The following is a 24,601-nucleotide window of genomic DNA, read 5'->3' on the forward strand; positions in this document are numbered from 1 at the left end:
TTAAGTATAGGTATCAAATAAAAACTAAGTTAAAAGGTTCATACAATATTATTTTCATTTTTATCAGGTATAACCTTTAAGTTAAGCCAATAATCTTAGTTGTTGATGCTATACCAATAAAAAAAGTATAAAAATATTTAAATATCATTATTACATCCAGTGGCGGATTTAGCGCCCGGCAAAGTAGGCAGTTGCCTAGGGCGGCAAATTTTTAGGGCCAGCAATTTTAGGCCAATATTTTATTGAAAATATACTCTATAGGTTTCTTTTTGATTTTCTTATGTACGGTGATTACTTTGAAGGATGGAAAATGAAAATGTATAATATTTGTATAACATAATATTCTTGTTAATATAATTTCTTCATTATTTTATAATACTAATACATAACAATAAACGTCCAAGTAAATAATCGAACGACTGCCGGAACGTATATTATCTATTATCTAAATACTAACCATAAATTACATATTTCGTTATTTTGTTTTTTTACTAAGTCGTAATGGGGCGGCAAAAAAAAATTTGTCTAGGGGCGGCAATTGTGTAAATCCGTCTCTGATTACATCTATTAAAATGCATTACTTAGATAAACGAACCAATAAACAATGGAATTAAAAAAAAATAAACAATTAACACAATAACACAAAAATATATAAAGCATATATTATTAATGAGGAAATCACCATTTACAGTCGTGGGGAACTGACTTTTAAAAACCTCAAGATCTATTAAATAAATAATTTCAAGATTACACGATTAAAACTGATTTTCAATAAAAAAAAATTTTAAGAAACCAAATTCTAAATTTTATCAACTTTCACATTGTGTGTATTTTAAAAATATACACAAATAAATCAATAACTTTATTAGGTTTTAAGTTTTTAACTATGTTTTGTATAATAGTAAATATTGAAATATTCGGTAAAAAATTATACATGCACTTATCTCGGTCGTCGGATATACCTACTACGTTTGATTAAAGATTCAAAATTAATTTTAAAATGTAAAACAAAACAAAATATTAAAATCAATTAATATTATTGCGACAACAGTTATGGGTAGATAAGTTATGTTTGGTACAACAATTGACAGATCGTCTTAAAATTGCACCTACGCCGATATGTGCCATTGATAGAATATGAGACAATTCACGAGATGATGTCCTAGTGCTGAAGGCGACGCTAAGATTGGTGTCAGTATACTTCTCTCATTATGTCAACCCCAGGAGGTTGCCGGAAATGATTTAACATACTTCGAGACCCCACCCTGAGAATATTTACTACGTCATACTTATTGCATGTTGCAGTCTATACAAAGACCTAGATTAATTTAATTTATAATACGACCGATGGTATTTGTAATGAAAAACGTTTATATATTTAGTCATAAATTTATAAGATATATTTTTATCAGAATTCGATTACCTATACATAGATTGAAAATTGAAAATATTTTATTGTTATTTGAAATATTCTAAAAACAAAAGTAAATGGAATGAACGTGTTGGGAGATAGTTTGAAACCTTATTATTAATTTTTACGAAATTTTATTTGAATTTTTTTATTTTATGTCGTATAATAAATTTGCTGTTGTTGTTATTAATGATAACAATTAAAGATTTATGGGAGGGGGTCTGCCATGTTATACTGTTATAATTGCTATTATATTGTTTAAATATAGAATAATACAAACGAATCTTAATTCATATACTATTATTCTATATATTATTATATTATGTGTTATACATTTAATAGATAATGAATGCGTGCACATTAATAATTTATCTCATTCATAACTAACCTAACCTAGTTCCTACTATTATAGGTAACTGTACTTTAGAATTATACCTATATAGGTATCTACCTACCTACATATTATTTAAGTTACACTCGGCTTGATTTAAAGTTCAAATTAATGCACTTGATTATAAATATTATACTTTTTACCTTGGTACATCTATGATCTATATAGGCAAGTCGTTCAAGTTACCTAGCCTAGCATGCATTCACAAAACATCGCATACTGGTAGGTAGGTACTATTCGCATAGGTACCTACATTCACGTCATTCATGAATACATAAATAAAATTAAAATTCAATTCGGCGGAGATGTTAATAACAATAATAACTATTACAAGAAATATATTTGCTAATTTAATAAAACCGGTTCTTACAATATTACAACTCGGAATTTGAATAAATAACCCCATACCTAACTGTACATCTCGCAGTATTCATAATTTGTATACTTCTTTTTGTAAGATAATTTTAATGTGATATCTATAAATAGTAAGCATTTGAAATACTTAATTTTAGATTCTGAACGAAGTGATGAATGTATTGATTTTACAATGATGTGTGTTTTTTTTTTTTTTTTTTGTGTCTGTGTACAGCATAGCTAGTCGAAATAATGCTTCGATTTCAAACTTTGGGGGTGGTTTCCGATGTAAAATTGAAGATCCTTGGTGCATTATAGAGGTCAAAAGTAAACATTTTCCAACAGTTTTCAAAAAAATCGAGAAAAACAAAAAAAAAATGACAGAAAAACGGGAATTTTTACGCAAAATCAGTTTTCGACCAAATCGATTTTTTTATATGGTTGTAATTCAAAAAATAATCACTTTAAATACTTGAAATTTTCACCAAATGTTTATGTTAGTGTTCTCTATATACAGTTTAATTTTCAAAAATTTTTGACTTTTTTTGAGTTATTTATAGACCACTGAAATTTACACTTTTTTTGAGAATTTTTTTTTGAAGTGTCGGTAAAAAAATGTTGGACGACCAAAAAAACTTGAAAATTTAATACAAGGTTCCTTATGAGTTTTTCTTATTGTAGCTAAAAAAAATTAAAAATCGTAAGTCACAATTTTTTTTAATAAGCTTTTATAGTTCAACATTTTACGAAATCTGTCGAAAACGCGAAAATTTGCAAGTAATTTTGAAGTTGAAAAATCATAAAATTTTTTGCGTTTATAACTAAAGATTAAAAATACAACACTAAGTTCTCCATAAGTTTTCCTTCAAGTAGCTATAGAGAAAACTCGAAGTATCATTATAGAAAAACTTTTAAGTGCGTTTGAATTTTAAATTTTTACGAAATAGCGTAACGATAACGATTTATTCTGAAACGATTTTAAATATTTGTTATTATTCAAAAAGTATAAGTCCTAGATACTTGAAAATTTTACCAGTTATTGGGATTGGTGTTTTCTTTACATGATTAAATTTTCAAAATATTTTGACTTTTTTTGAGATATTTATAGACGACTGAAATTTTCAATTTGTCTGAAAATTTTTTTTTGAAGTGTCGATAAAATTTTTTTGGCCTTATCAAAATACTTGAAAATTTAATACAAAGTTTCTCATAAGTTATTCTTAAAGTGATTAAAAAATTATAAGAATACATAGGCAAAATTTTTTTTTATAAGCGTTTATAGTTCAAATTTTTACGAAATCTGTCGAAAATGTGAAAATTTGCAAGTAATTTTGAAGCTGAAAAATCATAAAATTTTTTGTGTTTATAACTAAAGATTAAGAATACATCACTAAGTTTTAAATAAGTTTTACTTCAAGTAGCTATAGAGAAAACTCGAAGCGTCATTATAGGAAAAATTTTAATTGCGTTTGAATTTTAAATTTTTACGAAATAGCGTAACGATAACGATTTATCCTGAAACGATTTTAAATATTTGTTATTATTCAAAAAGTATGAGTCCTAGATACTTGAAAATTTTACCAGTTATTAAGATTGGCATTTTCTTTACATGATTTAATTTTCAAAATATTTTGACTTTTTTTGAGATATTTATAGACAACTGAAATTTTCAATATTTCTGAAAATTTTTTTGGCCCTATCAAAATACTTGAAAATTGAATACAAAGTTCCTCATAAGTTATTCTTATAGTAATCAAAAAATTATAAAAATACATAGGCACAATTTTTTTTATTAGCATTTGAAGTTCAAATATTGACTTAATACGTAAAAATTACGGCAATGTTCAAATTATCTTAGATAGAAATTCATAAAAATTTTTCTTTTTAGATCTAAGATTTGAAAATTTAATACAAGGCTCCTAACATATTTTTACAATAGCAGTTGAAAAATAAAAGAAATATATAGCCACATTTTTTTTTTACATGCATTCAAATTTTAATTTTGACAACATACGTAAAAATCACGAAAATTCGTAAATTATTTTATTCTAGAAATTCATAAAAAATGTTCCTTTTATACCTAAGATTTGAAAATTTAATACAAGGCTCCTTACAAGTTTTTCAATCTTTATCACAAAAAAAATGTCCACTGGAAATGCAAATTACATTTTTATTAGCATTTGAATTTCAAATATTGACCAAAATTCGTCAAAACCATGAATATTTGCCAATTATTTTGTAGTTCAAAATTCATAATATTGTTTGTATTTATATCTAAGGTTATACAATTTAACACAAAGTTTTCCATAAGTTTTGCTTCAAATAGCTATAGAGAAAATTTTAAGTGTCATTATAGTAAAAATGTTTTGATCGTTTGAGTTTTAAATTTTTATGAAATCGCGTAATGATAACGATTTATCCTCAAACCAGGTACATGTATATCTATGATAATATAAAGTATTATGAATTATGATAACTACACTAATTGATTAACCATGCCTTATGCAAAATGCGTCTTAATTGAAAAATAAAATATTTGTTTCAAAATAGAATATATGACAATATTTAAATATAATATATCCTAGACTGACAAATCATCTCCGTTCAGAATCGTTTTTCGTATACAATGATACCTATCATTGCATTCAAATTTAATCCCATCCATTACAGTAACCTACAGTACAGCAAAGCGACATCCACGACTTACCCGCTTATTTTTTTTATTAATTATATGTTAGGTATAAATACACATTTTAAAATAAAATAGAATACATTTTTTTTTTTTATAACTAAGGCCTAAGGATAATTATTTCATGAAGATGTTATGATATGAATATATATGGAATGCATTTTAACTGTTGAACTGGTTGTGTGTTGGACTAGTCCTAATTTTGTCGACAGTTATATATTTATGCATAAAATATTATTTAATTAAAGAAGTTTTGTTATATTAATTCGTTGGATTTCAATTCATTATCATGTCATATTATATCTTAATTTATTCTAAAACTGTATCTATGCTATTATTTATTTATTTTTTTTTAATTTAAATATTGTTCAACTCGACTACGTGTTGTGGACAAGGTCTGGTACAAATAATAAATCCATAATATTAGATTTTCTTGTTCTGCAGGTAGCGTGGATAATAATAATATGTATGTTATAAAAAATATTGTTCGATGTTTTTTCTGTTTCCACAAATAAAATCAACCTTATTTAGTTTTGTCACTTTGGATTTCTACACTTCTCTTAAAAAATATATATTATACTTATTAAGGTGGTAATAATGATATAATGGGATTATAAAAGAGAAGAACAGGCAAAAACATTGATATTATTCATTGATGAAAGTGGCCATGTGACAGTTATTCAACAGCTATTATACATAATCTTTTTTCCACTTTTTGAACAGACGACGTCGGGGGATCTACTCTCGTAACACGCCTATAACCTAACCTTATCTAACTTGACCCAAGAATTAAAGTGAAAATGATTAAAGACTTCTTCGCAAAAAATCTGTTAATGAACAAAAAGAAAATAAAACTTCTCAGACACGTTTTTGTTTCAATGAAACGCGTGCGTGGTTAATCTTTCAGCAGGTATATAGGATATAAGTGAGATTTAAGATTTTTGTAGAATTTTTTATGAAGACCCTATTTATAAGACTTTACGGAGCTCAGACCGGACAAAAATACATAACCATCTATGATAATCTACGTGTTTTGTGGTAAATACACGGTTAATTAATTCCCGTTAGTAAACAATTTTCCGTTAGTTCTCCATTAATGTACTCGTAGGTGTGAAACAATGTATATAAAATAGTATTATAATATTATACACAATTACATTTTTGTGTAAAAACTAAAATTTAGCTTAACATATATGACGAAAAAATATTAGAGTAAGTTAAAATACAGTGTCCAATCCGTTATCATAATCAGTTTTATCACGAATCTTCAAATTTTAAACAGGTACCTATAGGTACGTTTTACTATTTGAGAAACGCGTAATGACTAATGAGTTATGAGTAATCGATTGATATGCGGAATGTTAAAATTGGTTTCTTTATATTTGTATGTGTTTTTTACCCACGAATAAAAATCAACTACCGCCTACCTCAATAATGTGTTATTATATACTTACAGTAGTCATTACTTATTTATAAATATAGATATGTAAACTATGTTATTAGTATAGCTATACCTATAATAAAATATATCAGAGTAATCCATTTAATATATTTGTTAAATTACAATTTCAATTTATACTTAAAATCATTGTGATATCTTTATATGAATTGCTCTGTATTCATACTTATATTCTATTTGCAAGAAGCATTTTTGAAGATATTTTGTATGTATCTACAATGGCTAAAATTATTACATAAAGAACGTGTGAGAATGAGCTACCTAGGTATATCTATATGAAAACTAATTTTATTTTTAATGATTAAGTAGGCAGGTGCACCTATGAAAATAATTTTTGCACATTACCTATCTGGAGCTATTTAATTAGGTAGGTACCTACCTATGTAATAATAATATTCGTACAGCGAAGATCATTTTTGTTACTACGAATAAACTTCAAAATGAAAAATGTAAAACTAGTTTTGAATATACCAATTATACCTATTCCATACGAATCGTTGACGACGACACCGCTATTAAAACCCAATTTGCCAATTTTCTCATGATACAATATAATATATTTTCTGACGTCAAGTTCAAGTACACGATAATTATATGGATCAGAAACAAGAATTCGTAGTGGAATTATTAAGGTTATCGGTATGTCATGTCGTCATAAACTCACAAGATATACCTAAAAATTAAACAGGATTTCTTAAATCATACCTATAGGTATGTGGTAAGTCGCGACTATGTATGATGCTTCAGTAATTCAGTTTCATATTTAGTGTTTGCATAGATAAAACTATATAAATGTACAACTAAATAATAGGCACATTTACACCTAATCTGTCACATCTGACACCAATATATACACGTATTACAGTTAGAGACTATTGTATTACAAAACACTGAAATAAAACATCTATAAGAATGATTTAATATTTTTGAACTTCTATTTGTAGCATAAATGTTTATTATAATTTATAATGGCTCTAAAGGCAACTGAAAATGTAAATGTGTTATATATAAATAAGACACAACATAATTGGATTAGTATTCAAAATATACAGATATTTCAATTGTTATATAAGACATATAATACTATACTATATATACTCATATTATATGTAAATAGTGGATTATTTTGTTCTTAAAAGTTTTAAAAATGATTCTAATATCTTGTTAAAATACTTAAAAGTTAAAAAAGAACCTTAATATTTTCTCATAATAATCTTAAGCTTTATGAAATATGCTGAAAATCAGTGGCGTAGTCAAGGGGGGGACGTGGGGGTCAGATCCCCCCATTAGCTTTATTTTTTGTTTTTGCTTACATTATGTAGTATGCACTATAATGTAATATTTTTTCATATTGTGAAATTGTGATCTATCGAGCTATTGAATTTATAATTGTATATAGTATTGTATATATATTTGTAATATACTGATTACTGAATACCATTATAATTTTATTTTCGTTTATTTATAACAAATTAGCAAAGTAAGTAATATTTATTTGGTCAAAATGGTCGATGACGATTGACGACTACGATTATGCTTTATTATAGCTTATCTTATTATTTATAGAGACAACAATATACAGTATATTATATATAATATATATAATATGTATGACGTATGTCTATAAAGTTATGTTTACACATTTTGAATTTTTCAATATTATAAATATTTAAAATTTATTTTTTAGTAATTTTATTAGACTTTAAATAATCATGCTAAACATGAATACCATAAACATTAAACTAGGTACCTAAGAAAAAAATTTTGAGAGGGTGGGGGATTTTCCAATTTTCACCTCCCATTTAGTTGTTGTTTTTTTTTTTTTTTTGATCCCCCCTTTCAGAAATCATGTCTATGCCACTGCTGAAAATATACATTTTTTTACTTAAAATAATATAAATCTGTTTACGTACCTATCTGCAGTTATAATAGAAACATATAGCATAAACTATATAGTATATACCTAGTGAAGGAATGATAACATTAAACTTTATACATTTCTAGTATTTACATTTACCACATATCATTCATTAATTGCACATCATTTTGTAAATGTAATAATAATACACTGAAATTTAAAAATAACTAGGTATTGTATATTATACTTTTTATGGTAAATAATTTAAAATTAAAACAGACTTTAAAAAATCAAATAAATTATACAGTTTTCTATTAAAAACAAATAATTGAAAAATTTCTATCATTTTTCATTTTTAAATTAATAACATTTGTTTTTTTGTGACGAAATATTATCAACTCGATACTCGAGAAATGATCAAGTATGATTTTTAATGACCGAATTCTTAGACATGATTGGAATATGGGCTGTAATGCTGTAAATATTCTTTAATCTTCAAAATATGCTTTTATATACAAAATATACATTTTTTATTAATTTTATTACGAATTCAGTACTGGATAAGTCATTCAGAGTTTCCCCCCCGTTAAGCTGGACAAATTCAATAAATATACCCAATATAATATGTAAAAACCTAAAAATTCGCTCTCTAGACTCATATAGGTACTTACAACTTTTACAAGATAGGTGCATTAATGTATAAGGTTGTAAGGTACTAACATAAACTTTAAAATAACGTAGACTTATTCTGAAATAGAGTTGTCTATAAACTATAGATTTGCTTAAAACTTAAATAGGTAGGTACTAACATTTATATAAAATAACTTCAAACACAATATTTTCATAAACACCGTCTGCAGTAATTTACAAAATTCTCCAATAGTTATGTAGCCATATAGGTCTAGTATATTGATTGTTATAAAATTATGTTTATAAGAAATAAATAATAAAATTGTAGTTGTATATATTTTTTTATTACTTTAATAGTTTAATTATTTACTTACCTATTCTGTAAGTATATGTCACAATTAATTATTAATAAAACCGATGTACCTATTTGCTTATAGATGGTACCTATTATAGTTATAATCACCTTATTTTATTAATATGAGATCAGAAAAAATCCGAGGATGATTATAATATTAATTAATTATAAATTAATAACTATAGGTAATGATTGAATTAAGTATAAAAAGGTAGTTATATATATTATGAATCACAATTATTTATTTATATATTAAAATATGTGTAAAGAATTCTTCTGTATAAAGAAGAACGATATTTTTTTTATATGGCTCGAAAAACTCGTTTTTTGTTCATGCCTTTTAAATTGGATTATAATTAAAAATCTATTTTCTTCCTAGGTCAAGGTACATTCAATACCACTTTTACATTCAATGGACAGAACTTGAATGTAATCATAAAATTCTTTATTTATTATATGAACTTGATGTTGTGATACCTAATGATAGGATTTCCGGAAGATCGGATATAAAATCCGTCAACATTAGTCATAATAATAATAATAAGACTTGACTACTTACTCCAGTATTTTTGTAATATACAGGTGTCCCGTGAGGATTTATCCATTGCGATATCTCCCGAAATAATGGTGATATCGAAATTCTGGTTTTGTAATAAGACTCATAGGGATAAGAACTACTATTATTTCATATTTTAATTTATTTTAATGTTTTGGTAAAAAAGTTAAAAAATATATTTTTATATTTAATTATTTCCAAAAAAGTTAAAAATAGCCATTTTGTAGTTTATTTTTCTGAAAATATTGACGTTTCAAAATTTTATTTTCATTAATTTTCTAATTTTTAATATTTTTTTTTGTTTCGAGAAAAATTGAGAATTATTCAACACCATAATGTAATCAAACATGTGAGCATGTGACCCACCGCGCCTCGCGCATTCCCATACGGCCGGCCGAATACTTTCCGTGTTCCTAATACAGTGAAACTTCCATATAACGAACTTCCATTTAACGAAATCTTCTGTTTAACGAAATATTTTTAAGAACTATGACCTTCATTGTTAATTACACGTAAATTTATCTCCAAATAACGAATCTGATGTTTCTATATAAAATATAATGAAATAATTATTCGATAAAAACCAGTTTTTGTAAATGTTGTCACTATCAAATTGATAGTTTATGTCATAGTTCTAAAATTGTACATGAACAATGTACCCGACAAAGATAAGACACCGAAGGTAGGCAAACTGATTAATTTTACTGTAGTACACTTCAGTTCCAATATTGGTGCAAACGAGTATACATTCTTTCGTTTTCTCTTCGTCCGTACTTGACTATTGGTGATTGGTATCTATATAAAAATTAACTATCTAAGATCTAACCATTATTCAGTGTTATTTTTTAGTACCATTTAAACTACATAGGTATTATATGGATACATATTTTATCAACCTAGGTTCACAAATAACATAATAAAAAGTATATTTAACATTAACACTATTATTCATAAATTATAACCAATTATTGTTGACAATACTAACCTAACGTTAATACAATCATACAATCATACTAGATAGGTTTTTGACAGACATAGAAAGGAAAAAAAAATTATAGCGATATTAAGACAGTAAAAGGTGGAAAAAATGTACAAAAATCTTGTTAACAACATTAAATTACAAAACCAGCTTCCAATATTAAGTTAATTATTTTTTTAATGACCATTTCAAATTTAATATTGAGTAGGTACTAGGTATAGAGGGGAGATTGGGAGAAATGTTTAGATAAACAACTATCTTATTGAGTACCTACCTAACTACCTTAATAATAATATTTTATTGTCTAAATATTATGTTTCAATAATAATTTCTTAAGCTATAAAATCAATGCAAAGTAAAATCTTATAAGTTTCAAAACTTGACTTTACATATTGTATTTAGCATAAATTGAATACCTACAAGAAATAATAGAGATTACAATAAAATTCACAAATAATAATATTTAAAATATCTAATGTTAGGTAATATTAATTATTTCACTTTCAATTGATAGTAAAAATAATATTATTATTTACCAAAAATTATTAATTACCTATATCACTATATGGCTATATAAGCTTACATTGTTAATTTATTATTTTTTTAAGACATTTTAAGTACCTAGCCTTGCAATTCATCCCGGTTTGACCGGGACAGTCTCGGTTTTAACAGCATGCCCCAGTGTCCCGGCCGGTCATTAATTTTTCACGGTTTATGGAAGACGAGAGGAAATAACTTTAATATTATTTTATTTAATAATAAAACATAGAATAATATTATACATAATATTTGGGTTTAACATATGATGAATTTTATTTAAAAATTTTTTTTTGTTTATTTTTTTTTGTTTTATTATACAATCTGTAAATATATTTTTAATATGAGTATAAGTGTTGATAAGAGATAGAATAAAAATAAAATAAAATAAAAGGGACTGATGACTTGAGTGAAGAATCCATCCAGCAATGGAACTTCTTATTTAAAAATTAAAAGTAATATATCTGTATTGAAAATAATCATTCAACGGAAAAGTATCAACATTAGCTTTACACTAATTATTAATAAATGTAAATGCAGTAAATGTAGTTTGTGTATAAATTGTATTGGTTAATACATTTTTCAATAAAATAATGGATATTATTAATTTCCATATAATTATACTAAAAAATATTTTTATTATTTTTATCTTTTATTTTTATTAGCTTCTAGTATTAAACTATGATAGCTCAACAATTACAATTAAACATTATAATACAAAATATATACAAAAAAAAGGTTATTCAATATGACGACCGGTTTGGTGTTTTTAAAATCTGGCAACACTAAATTAAAATATTTTTATTATTTTTATCTTTTATTTTTATTAGCTTCTAGTATTAAACTATGATAGCTCAACGATTACAATTAAACATTATAATACAAAATATATACAAAAAAAAGGTTATTCAATATGACGACCGGTTTGGTGTTTTTAAAATCTGGCAACACAAATTTTAAGTAATAATAATAAAGTGCCTACTTAATAATATAATGTAGGTACTAGGTACACAAATAATGTCATAATAGATTCAATCTCTGAAAGTAAAATAATTAAAAAATGTTAGTTTTATAATTGTTTACTTTTCTAGGAAGAAGAAATGCATTTTATTATTTCAATGAGCATAATATAGCCATTATAAAAACAATATAATTTGAAATGGTATCTGAAGCGCTATCTGTTAGTGGATATTTTATTAATAGGTATCCTATTAAAGTAGGTATTAACATTAACATTGATTAAATATGACATTAATTATTATAAAAACTATTTTTTTTTTTTTTTTTAATCAATGGTTTTAATTAAATTTTCCAAGATTATCAAACTGATCAAGAGAATGGATTAACACGGGTACAGAAAATATCTATTTCTGTGCTGATAAATAGTTGAATATTATAATTAGGTTTAGGCACAGAATAGATTTAATATATTCTGTGGTTTAGGTAATAGCACAGTATAATCTTATACAACTGTAATTTTTTTTTGCATTATATTGGAATTAAATTATGAAAATTAGACTGTTAGAAGAAGGACCTTAGTCTCTCAACTCAGCCAGCCAGGCAAAAACTTATTGCATCTGCTTTAAACAATTCTCAGTAGTGTTCTTGTTTTTAATATACAGTAGTTGTTCAAGGAATTTTGGTCAAAAAGTTTTATAATAACTATTCATAAATTTTACAATTGAAACTTTAATAATAAATACTAATAAATGAATGATGCAGTACATAATATAAAAACAACATTACTACTGTATAGAGTTCATTTTAGCATTGATTATAAAATCAATGATTTTAGTAAATGCAACAATCCAGGGCTTTTTTTATCAGTATGGTTTGGCGTCCTTTCCCTATGTTCATAATTGAAATTTACATATTAGTCACACCATAGACATTTATACTTTTAAATGATAAATTAGTTTAAACTTATAAAACAAATTTAATTCCAACTTAGCTATAAATTATATATAATATTATATCCGTTGCTGTTTTTGAGCACTTTATAAGATTGGAAAATTTTCTTTTGTTAATTTAAAAGTAAATATTATGATTTATGGTTATTATTTTTAATAGTATTGATGGTGACTAACAACTTTTTGTTTGACACAGATTTCCATAGCAATGGCATTATAGTTTCTTACTTATTTTTTTCAAAAATTATGAAGTTAGTGATATTAACTTAATGTTTAGAAAAAAGTTGTACACCCAATAACTTCTAAAAGCTATAATTTACGTATAAATAAAAGTAAATTCACAAATGTTTTTAACAGTCCATAATTTACACAATTAAAATTCCCCTAAGACATTTACAATGTTTTAAACATTTCAAAAATGTATAAGAAACTGATGCCAATATATGTCATATAAATAATATTATCTAAAGACAAAAGATATGTAATAGTTTTTATATCAATGATCACAAATCATAAATTCAAATTTATTTTTATTAAACAATAAAATATTAATTTTGAATTTAAAAATAAACAATGGCCAATGAATCACTATTTATATATAATACCTATTTCTATCATATTATAATATATACCTAAAACCTTTTTAATTTATTTAACAAGTTATTTCTTCTCATTGATAATTTTCGTACTCTGAGCCAATATTGTTTTGAATTAGGATCCAATTCTTTTAATGGTACTGGTCCGTCTAAAATCAAATTTAATGCAAGTATTATTTTCAACTATCTTGCTAACATAAAATAGAATAATTTGTACAGTTATACTAGTTATAGCCAAAATATATTTGGACCAACTTATTATGATTATTGTAAATAACTGTTATAAAAATTATCTTATATAGGTTCTAACTATTTATTTAACATAATTTGTTCATGTATTTAATATTTACCATGTTTACGGAGGTAACATGAAACCCCAGAAATAAAAAATATTCATTTTTTACTATAACAATTTTTATTATTATTATTCATATTCACCTAGATTAGTGAATAGAGTATAGAGTAAAGTTTATTATGAGCGTATTTTTTAAACAAAAAGTTAGATTATTATAGATATGTTTGCTAAAACAAACACCATTTTGAAGTTAAAAGAATAAAGTTTATGAAAATCATGAAAATGTAGCAAATATATTATACATGCCATACATGTATAATGTATAAGTTACAAACTACCAATAAAAAATTGTATATAATCAGATTTGGAATGATGTTTAGTTTTCATTCACTTAAAAGTATTTCAACAGTACAATTGTAAAATACTTGTGATAGATAAAAGTAAAATATTTACTTTACCACTTCATACAATTATATCACAATATTTTTTTTAGCTTTTTCACATAGTTGACAACAAATAACTGAATGATACAAATTAGTGTTTAAATTTACCATTACTTTTATGAATCATATTACCTATATTCAAATTCCAAAGCCAATCTGGATATTCTGAATCAGGTTTTAATTCTATATCTTGCCCTTCTTTTAATATATTACTGCCGCATACAAAATTAACTAATTTCTTGGCATCAGTTTCAACAGGCATTTCAGATTTTTCTAAAACTGGACCTCCTTTGCCCAGTTTTTTTTTAGACTTTCCCAATGAAATAATTCCTGAAACATAAGATTAAATATTAAATTTTAATTAAATGTATTCAGTGTCATATTTTCAATAATTTCATGGGTGTGGGGGGATGTAAAAATTAAAAAAAATCATATTATGATAAAGCTTATTTATTTCGTCTTACTTTAAAAGGCAGCGATACTCCACACTAAAATATTGCAACTGTCTATATCGTTTGGGTATCAGAAAATGATTTAACATTGAGTAACTGAAGTGATGTATAGAAACTAGGTAGGTATTCTTTTTTGGAACGAAGTATACTGTATAATTTAAATAATATGTTTATATAACTTACCACTAGGTGATGCATATGAATTATTTGGTATTTGTACGCAACTACGAACAGAATTTAATTTTAATAATTTAAACATTATACCGTTTTTATGTCGTCCAGTATTTATTGTTTAAAACACTGTAGGAAATTTAATGTTTACGGTAGAAAGCACCGTCCACGGGGCTCGAACCTCGAACTCACGTCAATCTCGCATTCTCGCCCATCTCGGAGCTATTTCCTTATCATAGTTCCACAAAACAATTATCAGTTTATCACATAACCGGTCATGATCACGGTTATAAAGTTTAATACCTTTTATTTGGTTAATAATACGCTATCAATCAAGCAGGAGCCGCCAACTCGAATTTATATTTTTTTTTCTTAATTTTAAATTAGAAATTAAATTTTTAAATTTGTGTTAATCATAAACATAAATTTAAAATTAATTAAAATTATCGAAATTTTTATCATGCTTTTAAAGCCAATTTGTGCTATACCAATATTACCAAATAATACCAACACACAACATTTATCAATCACTAACCAATAACTAACCTGTACCCTGATCATAATATGATCTACTAATAAAGTAATAACGTATTATATTTTAATATACACAATATCGATTTATTATATTTATTATTTATTATATTAAGATTACAAACTGAAGCCTTCAGAGGGAATTCCTACTGTAAATTATTTTTTGCTTCTCAAAATACATTTGCCTGCGGGCGCCATTACCCTTTTTCTCTTTTTTTTTTTAAATATTTAAATCCAGTTGATTATTGTGTAAACAATTTTTAAAATTTAATCATCCTGTAACTCTTAAATTATCAATCCATTGTGATATTATAATTCCCAATAGTTTCTAGCTACGTTAGTATATTCTGAGATTAATTACTAATGTCTTCAGTGTGAATTCCTACTGTAAATTTTTTTTGCTTCTCAAAATACATTTGCCTGCGGGCGCCAATACCCTCTTTCTCATTTTTTTTTTTTAAATATTTAAATCCAGTTGAGTATTATGTACACAAGTTTTAAAATTTAATCACCATGTAACTCTTAAATTATCAATCCATTGATTCCCAATAGTTTCTTGCTTCGTTAATATATTCCGATATTAATTACTAATGTCTTCAGTGTGAATTTCGACTGTACATTTTTTTTTAATTTTTTTTTGCTTCTCAAAAAACATTTGCCTGCGGGCGCCATTACCCTCTTTCTCATTTTTTTTTAAATATTTAAATCCAGTTGATTATTGTGTAAACAATTTTTAAAATTTAATCATCTTGTAACTCTTAAATTATCAATCCATTGTGATATTATAATTCCCAATAGTTTCTTGCTACGTTATTATATCCTGCGATTAAATACTTAAGTTTTCAGTGGGAATTCGTACTGTAAATTTTTTTTAAATTTCTTTGCTTCTCAAAATACATTTGCCTGCGGGCGCCAATACCCTTTTTCTCTCTTTTTTTTTAAATATTTAAATCCAGTTGATTATTGTGTAAATAATTTTTAAAATTTAATCATCCTGTAACTCTTAAATTATCAATCCATTGTGATATTATAATTCCCAATAGTTTCTAGCTACGTTAGTATATTCTGAGATTAATTACTAATGTCTTCAGTGTGAATTCCTACTGTAAATTTTTTTTGCTTCTGAAAATTCATTTGCCTGCGAGCGCCAATACCCTCTATCTCATTTTTTTTTCAAATTTTTAACTCTAGTTGGTTATTGTGTACACAATTTTTAAAATTTAATCACCGTTTAACACTTTAACTATCGATCAAATGTGATATTAATATAATTGTCATTAGGTTTTTGCTGCATTAAATTACTTTTAGATTACATACTAATGTCTTCAGTGTGAATTCCTCTAATAAATTTTTTTATATATTTTTTTCGCTTCTTAAAATACATTTGCGTGCCTCCTTCTATATTCCATAAAGATTAAATAATATTTGATTTTTAGTAGGAAATTTACTAAGATTAAGATTGAATACATTGTATATTTATTTGTTTTATCATTATTATTATACGAAGTGGTATGGTGGTAATAAGTATTTACTTTCATAAATCCTTATAAATTAGGAAGATATTAACTATAATACACATTGAATGTACATTTGTTATTTGTATAATATATGAAATCACGTAATTTTTTGCATGGTAGGGATGTCGCCGCCTTTTGTTGTATGTAAAAATCGACCAAGTTTTATTATAAGTAGAAGGGGTCTGGTACAACAAACATGACATGGTGCCGTGCTAGAACCCCTTTATACAAATTGAAATGACTACACACACGCTATAGGCACTTTGCTATGGCGACAAATACACAAATGGCTGATTTTATGTCGCCGATCAACGGAATTTTAAACGTAAGTACACTAGTATTTATAACATATATTATATGTCCATACATAATAGTATATAATAATAATAGTAATATTATTATTATGTTATTTAGTTTACATATTAAATAATAAAATAAATACATTGAATAAACGAGTCCATACAATATACATAATATTATACTCCTTACATCTATAAAATGTAGTTTCGAATATTTAAATTAGTGTTATATTTGTTCTTGTTCAATGTCATAGCACGAGAACCCCGATTTTGCCATATTTGGAATAAACAATACAGAACTCACCAATGGTAGTTTAAATCCACCACGTAGACAAACATGCACCAACATTCCATTACTACCCGCAGCGTTTAAGCCTCGACTTCATCAGAAACGATCGTCTGTAGTAAAGTATTGCATAATTTTTTTGTATTTTAATTCATAATTACTTTCAAAATATTTAATTTGCACAATAAGGACGTAATTTATAATTAATTTGTTTTGTTTATAGCAATATTAATAATATAAATGAAAATATGAGCAACACAAATTTAGTGTCATTACAGACATTGACAGATGGAAAAATTCAAGCTACAAGGTCTCAATGTGTCAAGAGTCGTAATCCAGAACGAATGAGTTTAGATAGGTGTTTATTTATTTTAATTTTAATAATACATGCCTACTATTAATATTAGATATGCGTACCTATTTATATTTTTAATTTTTTTTATCTTTCTTAAGACGAGGTTTGATGAGCGTCCCTGTGATTACTGGTGAAGCTCGACTTCGACTGCTATCAATGCAACACAATTTACTAACAAAATTAGATGGTATTTCTGGAGCAGGTTTATCTAGATTAGTTTTCTTGGACGTTTATGGTAATCAACTAGAAAGAATTACAGGTCTCGAAAGCTTGAATAATCTACGTGTTCTTTTGTTAGGTAAAAATCGGTAAGTAGGTATTTATATGTATTATTTTTTTTTAAATTATTTTATTAGCATTTGTTTAAAAATTTATTATTGTCTAATTGATCGCATCTTATTTTTATCATATAGAATTAAACGCATAGAGGGATTGAAAACATTACATCGATTAGAAGTTCTAGACTTACATGGTAACCAATTAACTCAAGTAGGTGGGCTGCAAAGTCAAGGTGAATTAAAAGTTTTAAATTTAGCTGGTAATCAAATCAAAGTATTGGGTTCTTTGGACCTTGCTGGCCTAAGGTCGTTACGAGAACTTAATCTTAGAAGAAATCGTTTAAAATGTCTTTTAGGATTCTCAGAGACTCCACAATTAACGAAACTTTTTCTAAGTAACAATGAAATTAACACGTAAGTTCCAATGTTTGATTTGTTCAATTTTAAAAATCTAACCTAATGTTCCGATTTTATTTATAACATTTTACTAGTATTGACGATATGCCGAGTTTGGTGCATTTAAATAAGCTTCAAGAATTAGCTATTGATAATAATCCTGTTTCGGCTGTAGACGAGTGTGTATCATTCTTAGTATCACATCTATCTCAGCTTCAAGCACTGAATCGTACTCAGGTGACCGATCAGATGAGGCGCACTGCTGTGATTTGGAAAGAAACTCGAGAAAGTCTTAAATGTGTAGCAGCAAATTCTATGCAAGATCCGGGGAAAAATGGTCGTGATAACATAATATACAATGCTAAATCTAATTGGGAACAGATGCGTTCTCAGCATTGTGTGTACCCCAATTTAGCTACTTCACTAAAGGATCTAAGAAGTTCAACGGAAACAGAAGACGGTGAACAGTTTATAGTTATATAACATATTTTACATCATTAGTTTTAAAATAATTTATTTACCACAACTTTTGGTAATTGTTCTGTAATTTATTAGATTAAAAATTAGTATCAATAATAATAAATATACATATGTATACATAATATGTTTATTTTAATGATATATTTATATGTAATCGAAGTAATAACATTATAGAATCAATTTAAAATCATGTATAATATACACTGAGTACTGACACAGTTTATCAACCATAAATTAATAAGAAACGTATACTGACATAATTTTACTGATTCGTAACACCAATTATAATATATTATAATTCAAAAGTTCAATTATTATTTATTTATTTAATAATATGAGCTTCTACTGTAGTAATTTGAGTATGTATTCATATTTTTTGTGATAATATTATAACCTACCTAGTGACTAAACTATTAAAATTAATTATACGCGTAACATTTCGTACTTTCTATTTTACATTTTTTAAAACATATCTTTAACTTTAATACTTTTCATCATACATAATCAACTATTTTATAAATTTTATAAACGGGAGTAAAAATAAGTTAACTCATATACTTCACTTAAAATAAAAAATTATTCGATAATGGGTTGTATAAGTAGTGTGCATCTAAATTCCATGTATAATATATTTTATTGTATAGGTATTATATTTTTTTAACTTATAATAAATTAATATGATTTTATAGGTACTAAAAGTGATTCTGCATTATGTAAAAATTCGTTGGAAGATAATCACGAAACAGCTACTGCAGAACAACGGAAAAAGAAAATGTACTTTTTATACAAGAATCGAAAATTTGTCGAAAAGAAGCTTTTTCGTCGTCCAACCACAGACAAAAGTGACATAGAACCTGTAACTAGACTACCGCCAATACTGAACCAGTATCTCAACCAAAGCCCATCTTCAAAAAGAAAATTTGAATTCAGACAAAACGATAGCAGTAGCTTAGAAATATACCCGTCTGACCAGAGCGTACAAAGTAAAAGGAGTGTTTCTAGCTTAGGCAATGTGGACGCTTCTAGTAGCGATGACACCAGTAGCAGTTGTGAATCATCTTCAGAAGAAAAAATTACCAAAGAGCCAGCTGTCAATACTAGACCAATAAAAAGTGCTAATCCTAGAATGACAGCTCCTATAATAAGTGATCAGCAAGAAAATAATTTTAGACCATCAACATCCAGACCAAAACCAAAAGGCAATGGTTCAAATCTAAAGGATAAAAATAAAGAGCAAGGTTTAACTGTGTGCTTTAAACATTATTTTATTAATATGTAGTTAATGTAGTGAAAATTATCGCAACTTAATACAAGTCTTTTAACATTTAATTAAGCTTAAATTACCATGGATTTCAAGTTTTCGTTTAACTAATATCAACCTAATATTTTTGATTAATATATAGTTCTCAACTTGTTATATAAATTCTTTATGTCTGTGTACATGACAAACATTCGAAAATAATCCTTCAATTTAAATTTAATATTATTTTGGTGGAAAAGTAAATCTAGCTTGTGCATTCGAGAGGTCAAAATTGAAAATTCCCTGTAGTTTTCACAGGGTCAAAAAGCATTAATATGTAATTCAAGATCCATTATATATCATAAAAACAAATTAAAAATATTCAAGATACATGTGCAAAAACCTTTTTTATATGTGTTGATTAAGTCAAAATGTTTTCAAAATTCATCTAAATCACGATGATTTGCAAATTTTTTTGTAGTTGAAAAATTAAAAATATGTACAATTTGTATAACTATAAGGATTGAACATTTAAAATAAGGCGTCTTATAAATAGTTCATACTATGACAAAAATATATAAACAATTTTTTATTTTAAATGTTCGTAAATATTTTAAGTTAAAATTTAGATGGAATTAGATATTTAATCAAAGAATAACAATTTTAATTATTTCGTTGCAATTAAAAAATATTATACAAGGGTTACTGAAATTTTTTTAAGTATAGGTACGTATTATTAATTTTTAAACACACATTGACATTTTAAAATGCAATTTTTTGGTAAAAATTAATTTATTATTTTAATATTAAAATGAAATACTTTTATGACAAACGGTAAGATCATAAAATAATAAAAATATACTTAGCATACTATATAGTATTCGGGTGACAGACACTATTCGCTTAGAAACGTTCTTCGTATACAATGACATAATATCATTGAAATATTGAATTAAAATTGAACACATCCATTGACCATTTTGCAGTAACCAACGCGACATTTAATCTGCAGTCTAGGATAATTTAACCAAATGTAATGTAATTTAATACATTGTGTCTTGAATTTGAACTTCAAACAGATATAAAAAGAAAACACGTGTGTATGTATTTTCAATATTTTCCAACTGCTATTAAATCAACTTAAGGGGATATTTTATTAAATTGTCAAGCTTTTTTACCCAACAAATAAAATTTCATTGAAATTTATAGAAAAAAATTAAAATATTTGGAAACTGAAAATGTCGATACACGATACACAGAACAAGTAAAAATATTTTGATAATTGGTGTATATAAAATGATAATATAAACATTCAGTGAACATTTCATATCTCTACAGAATCGACCATGTCGAAAACCAGTTTTTCGTAAAAATTCAAGGTTTTTCTAAATTTTTTATTTGTTTTTCCTACCGTTTTTGAAAACTATTAGTAATTTTTTACTATTGACCATGCTGAGTACCAACTAGATTCATTTTCCTACCAGAAAAATACTGTTGAAAAAAATTGAAGCAATTCTACTATCCCAAAAGCTGCCGACAGACACAAAAAAAAAATAAATACACATTCATCGCTCCACTCATAATCTATAAGTAGTGCTTATAATATTGCATTATGATAAAATTGCATTGATTTTATTACCTTGGTTTGGTCATGTAGTCATTCATGATAATGAAAAATAATATTTTAATGGCAACTTGTGATTTACAGGTGGTGATTATTTAGTCGAAATAACAGGAAAGTTCTTAAACGTATACGGGCAAGGCAGCTTACGGTATATAGACAAACCTTGGAATCAATCAAAATCAAATGATGTTTCAACAATTAAATTCAATTATGTTAATTTCAATTCTCTAGTACCAGTTTTCTCTAAAATAAAAAATCGTTTTCCCAACGCGGAGAACTATTTTTTTCGTGACACAAATATTTACTGCCTTGGTCAGTTGAATGCTTTGGCTGATTTACAAGGATTAGTTTCTTTGTACATACACGAGGATGGGAACCCTATTACGCGAAAAGAATGGCATTCTTATGCAATTTATAGATTATCTCACTGGGGATTAAAATTTGTCAATGACAAAGAGGTATATACAAATTATTATAAAATACAAAGTAATTGAGGTATTTTAATTTTTGATTAAACATATTCTATTTGCAGGTAGATGAACCTCAAATAGCCAAATCAATGGATACTTTCAAGGGACTAAGTAATTTGGTTTTATACTCCTTACCGGAATCATTGTTGACACCGTTGCTCAATAAATTACAACTTGATTATAGTGCTGAAGAAAGCGCTTGTAAATGGTTAAAGTCATCGGACCCAGCTTTACGCAATGTTGTTTGCAAAGAAGCATTGCAATGGCGTAAAAATGGAAATGCTCAAGTAGTTAATTTTTATTGCATAAGTTTTTAAAAATCTGATTAGTGATCTGTGTAGAAATCATGATACACTACCTATTATACCTTCGTAGTAAAGAGCCCGACTGTCGGTACGAGTGTATTGTTCACATTGTTGTGGTTTAATATAGTAGAATATTATTATTTTAATCATAGCATTTGAAAAATGTTTTGAATGGAACTTGGGTTTCAATGTAAAAATAATTATTTTAATTTTTACCCAACTAATTTATTAATACGTTTAAATATCTCTAAAAGTATAATACTAGATTAATAAATAATTAATAGTAAATAATCAAACTCGGTGCACCTAGTACTTTCGTTCTACTTTGTAGTCCACTACTCCAAATTAATATTTTTTTTGACTTAACACTTTAATAACTACGCATAACACTTACATCTAAAACTAAATTTACCATGGAAAAATAATAATATGTATTTTTTAGGATGAATGTATTTGGAGACACAAAGGTTTAGTCCATTTCAATTCATTGATCAATACTACGTGTCAAGCAATGACAAAGCTGATTTTATTAGAACAGGAATGGCCTATTGTGCTCAAAGAACTCATACAAAATACATTAGTTGATTACTCACAACTCGAAGAATATATGAAAAGAAAATTAAACGATCTACGGCCTACTTAAAATCAATTAATTTATTAATTTGTATCGTGTAGTTTCGGTCTACGCACAAAAAAAAAATTGTTATTATAGTAAAACAAAAGAAACTTATAACAGTTATACTTATTCATATTTCTTTTTATACATGTTATTCGTTGTAGACTTTGATATAGATATTGTAGGTACTATCATTGATCTTATTCCAAATTCATAAATTATAATTCATTTCAAGAAGTAGCTAATAAGCTAAAAAAATAAACGTGATTTTTAAATGTTCGAGTTATTATAGTTAAATAATTGTGCATATTTATGTATCATGTTCATTAGTGCATTATTATAATTATTATATTTCACTCATAACTTTACTATCGTAACCCTTAGGACTAAGACTTGGGAAGAAAAGAGATACCTCATAAGTCATAATCAAGCTCAATAATATAATTTTAATATTATGTATTCACGTTTAGAGAAATTTAAAGACTATATTTCAAAATATATTTTGTATTATTTATAATTCAAATACAAAATCTTATTTGAAGTTATTTCGCATATTTAACGGGCTAGGGCAAATAAATTAATGTTTGCATGATATCTTTGTGTTATTGCTTTTTTCTTAATATATATAATTTATGTTCATATTTTGTTTGAAATATTACTTTTAACTTTGATGAAAAAATGTATTCTATTTTTAGTCGGGTATTTAACTAGTAGTTATTTAATTTTGACGAACATTGACCAAGTCGAGTATTAACTATTAAGTATCTTAAATATATTTACTTATATATACTTACACATTAGGTAGATCTGGGTTAGTTGTCTAAAAACTTTAAAATATGTTGCAAGTGTTTATGACAACGAATATCAAGACTAATCCAAGATTCATATTAATTTGTAATATTAAAAATAAAATTGCGATAATCATATTAGGTAGGTAATAAAAAAAAATTAAATTTAAATTAAATTTACTTTTTAGTTCTGTTTTTTAGGCAGTTCAGCAGGTTGTAGTATATAATATTATTTAGAAGTGATTACTAATTAGGTATATGTACTAATAAATTACGATAAACTGGTTATTAGTGGTTATCCATATTGGAATAAACCGCAGAACAATGTAG

General features: G+C 25.9%; 2 protein-coding genes across 4 annotated transcripts; one reads left to right on the forward strand and one right to left on the reverse strand.

Moving 5' to 3' along the window:
- The first annotated feature begins 10,441 nt into the window (after positions 1–10,441).
- On the forward strand, positions 10,442–24,124 carry LOC107163798 (uncharacterized). 3 transcript variants are annotated; one of them, XM_089220405.1, is made up of 12 exons: positions 10,442–10,571; positions 17,255–17,459; positions 17,688–17,842; positions 17,943–18,077; positions 18,173–18,382; positions 18,488–18,585; positions 18,709–18,766; positions 18,844–19,208; positions 19,918–20,466; positions 22,177–22,550; positions 22,625–22,849; positions 23,310–24,124. In XM_089220405.1, the coding sequence occupies exons 2-12, from the start codon at positions 17,403–17,405 to the stop codon at positions 23,508–23,510; spliced, it is 2,427 nt and encodes an 808-aa protein (XP_089076531.1). In that variant the 5' UTR covers positions 10,442–10,571; positions 17,255–17,402; the 3' UTR covers positions 23,511–24,124. The 3 variants fall into 3 exon arrangements, with proteins under 3 accessions (XP_089076531.1, XP_015366866.2, XP_089076532.1); XM_015511380.2 differs by having other exon boundaries at positions 18,488–18,766; XM_089220406.1 differs by lacking the exons at positions 10,442–10,571; positions 17,255–17,459 and having other exon boundaries at positions 17,730–17,837; positions 18,488–18,766.
- Positions 13,643–15,317, reverse strand: mRpL54 (mitochondrial ribosomal protein L54). The gene is made up of 3 exons (XM_015511381.2): positions 15,099–15,317; positions 14,596–14,793; positions 13,643–13,874 (listed from the first exon to the last, which is right to left on the reverse strand). The coding sequence occupies exons 1-3, from the start codon at positions 15,172–15,174 to the stop codon at positions 13,762–13,764; spliced, it is 387 nt and encodes a 128-aa protein (XP_015366867.1). The 5' UTR covers positions 15,175–15,317; the 3' UTR covers positions 13,643–13,761.
- Positions 24,125–24,601: the final 477 nt, after the last annotated feature.

The sequence above is a fragment of the Diuraphis noxia genome, unplaced genomic scaffold (assembly GCF_037042655.1).
Source record: "Diuraphis noxia isolate RWA-SAM2 unplaced genomic scaffold, SU_Dnox_SAM2 contig0002, whole genome shotgun sequence".
Classification (NCBI taxonomy): domain Eukaryota; kingdom Metazoa; phylum Arthropoda; class Insecta; order Hemiptera; family Aphididae; genus Diuraphis; species Diuraphis noxia.

Bases quoted from the DNA above. Each gene is read 5' to 3' on its own strand.
- LOC107163798 (XM_015511380.2), top strand. From the start codon at position 17,403: ATGGCGACAAATACACAAATGGCTGATTTTATGTCGCCGATCAACGGA. The intron at 18,078-18,172 runs GTGTTTATTTAT...ATCTTTCTTAAG, and splicing joins GAACGAATGAGTTTAGATAG to ACGAGGTTTGATGAGCGTCC. The intron at 22,551-22,624 runs GTATATACAAAT...TTCTATTTGCAG, and splicing joins AATTTGTCAATGACAAAGAG to GTAGATGAACCTCAAATAGC.
- mRpL54 (XM_015511381.2), bottom strand. From the start codon at position 15,174: ATGTTTAAATTATTAAAATTAAATTCTGTTCGTAGTTGCGTACAAATA. The intron at 14,794-15,098 runs GTAAGTTATATA...CTTATGTTTCAG, and splicing joins TTCATATGCATCACCTAGTG to GAATTATTTCATTGGGAAAG. The intron at 13,875-14,595 runs GTAATATGATTC...ATTTGATTTTAG, and splicing joins GCTTTGGAATTTGAATATAG to ACGGACCAGTACCATTAAAA.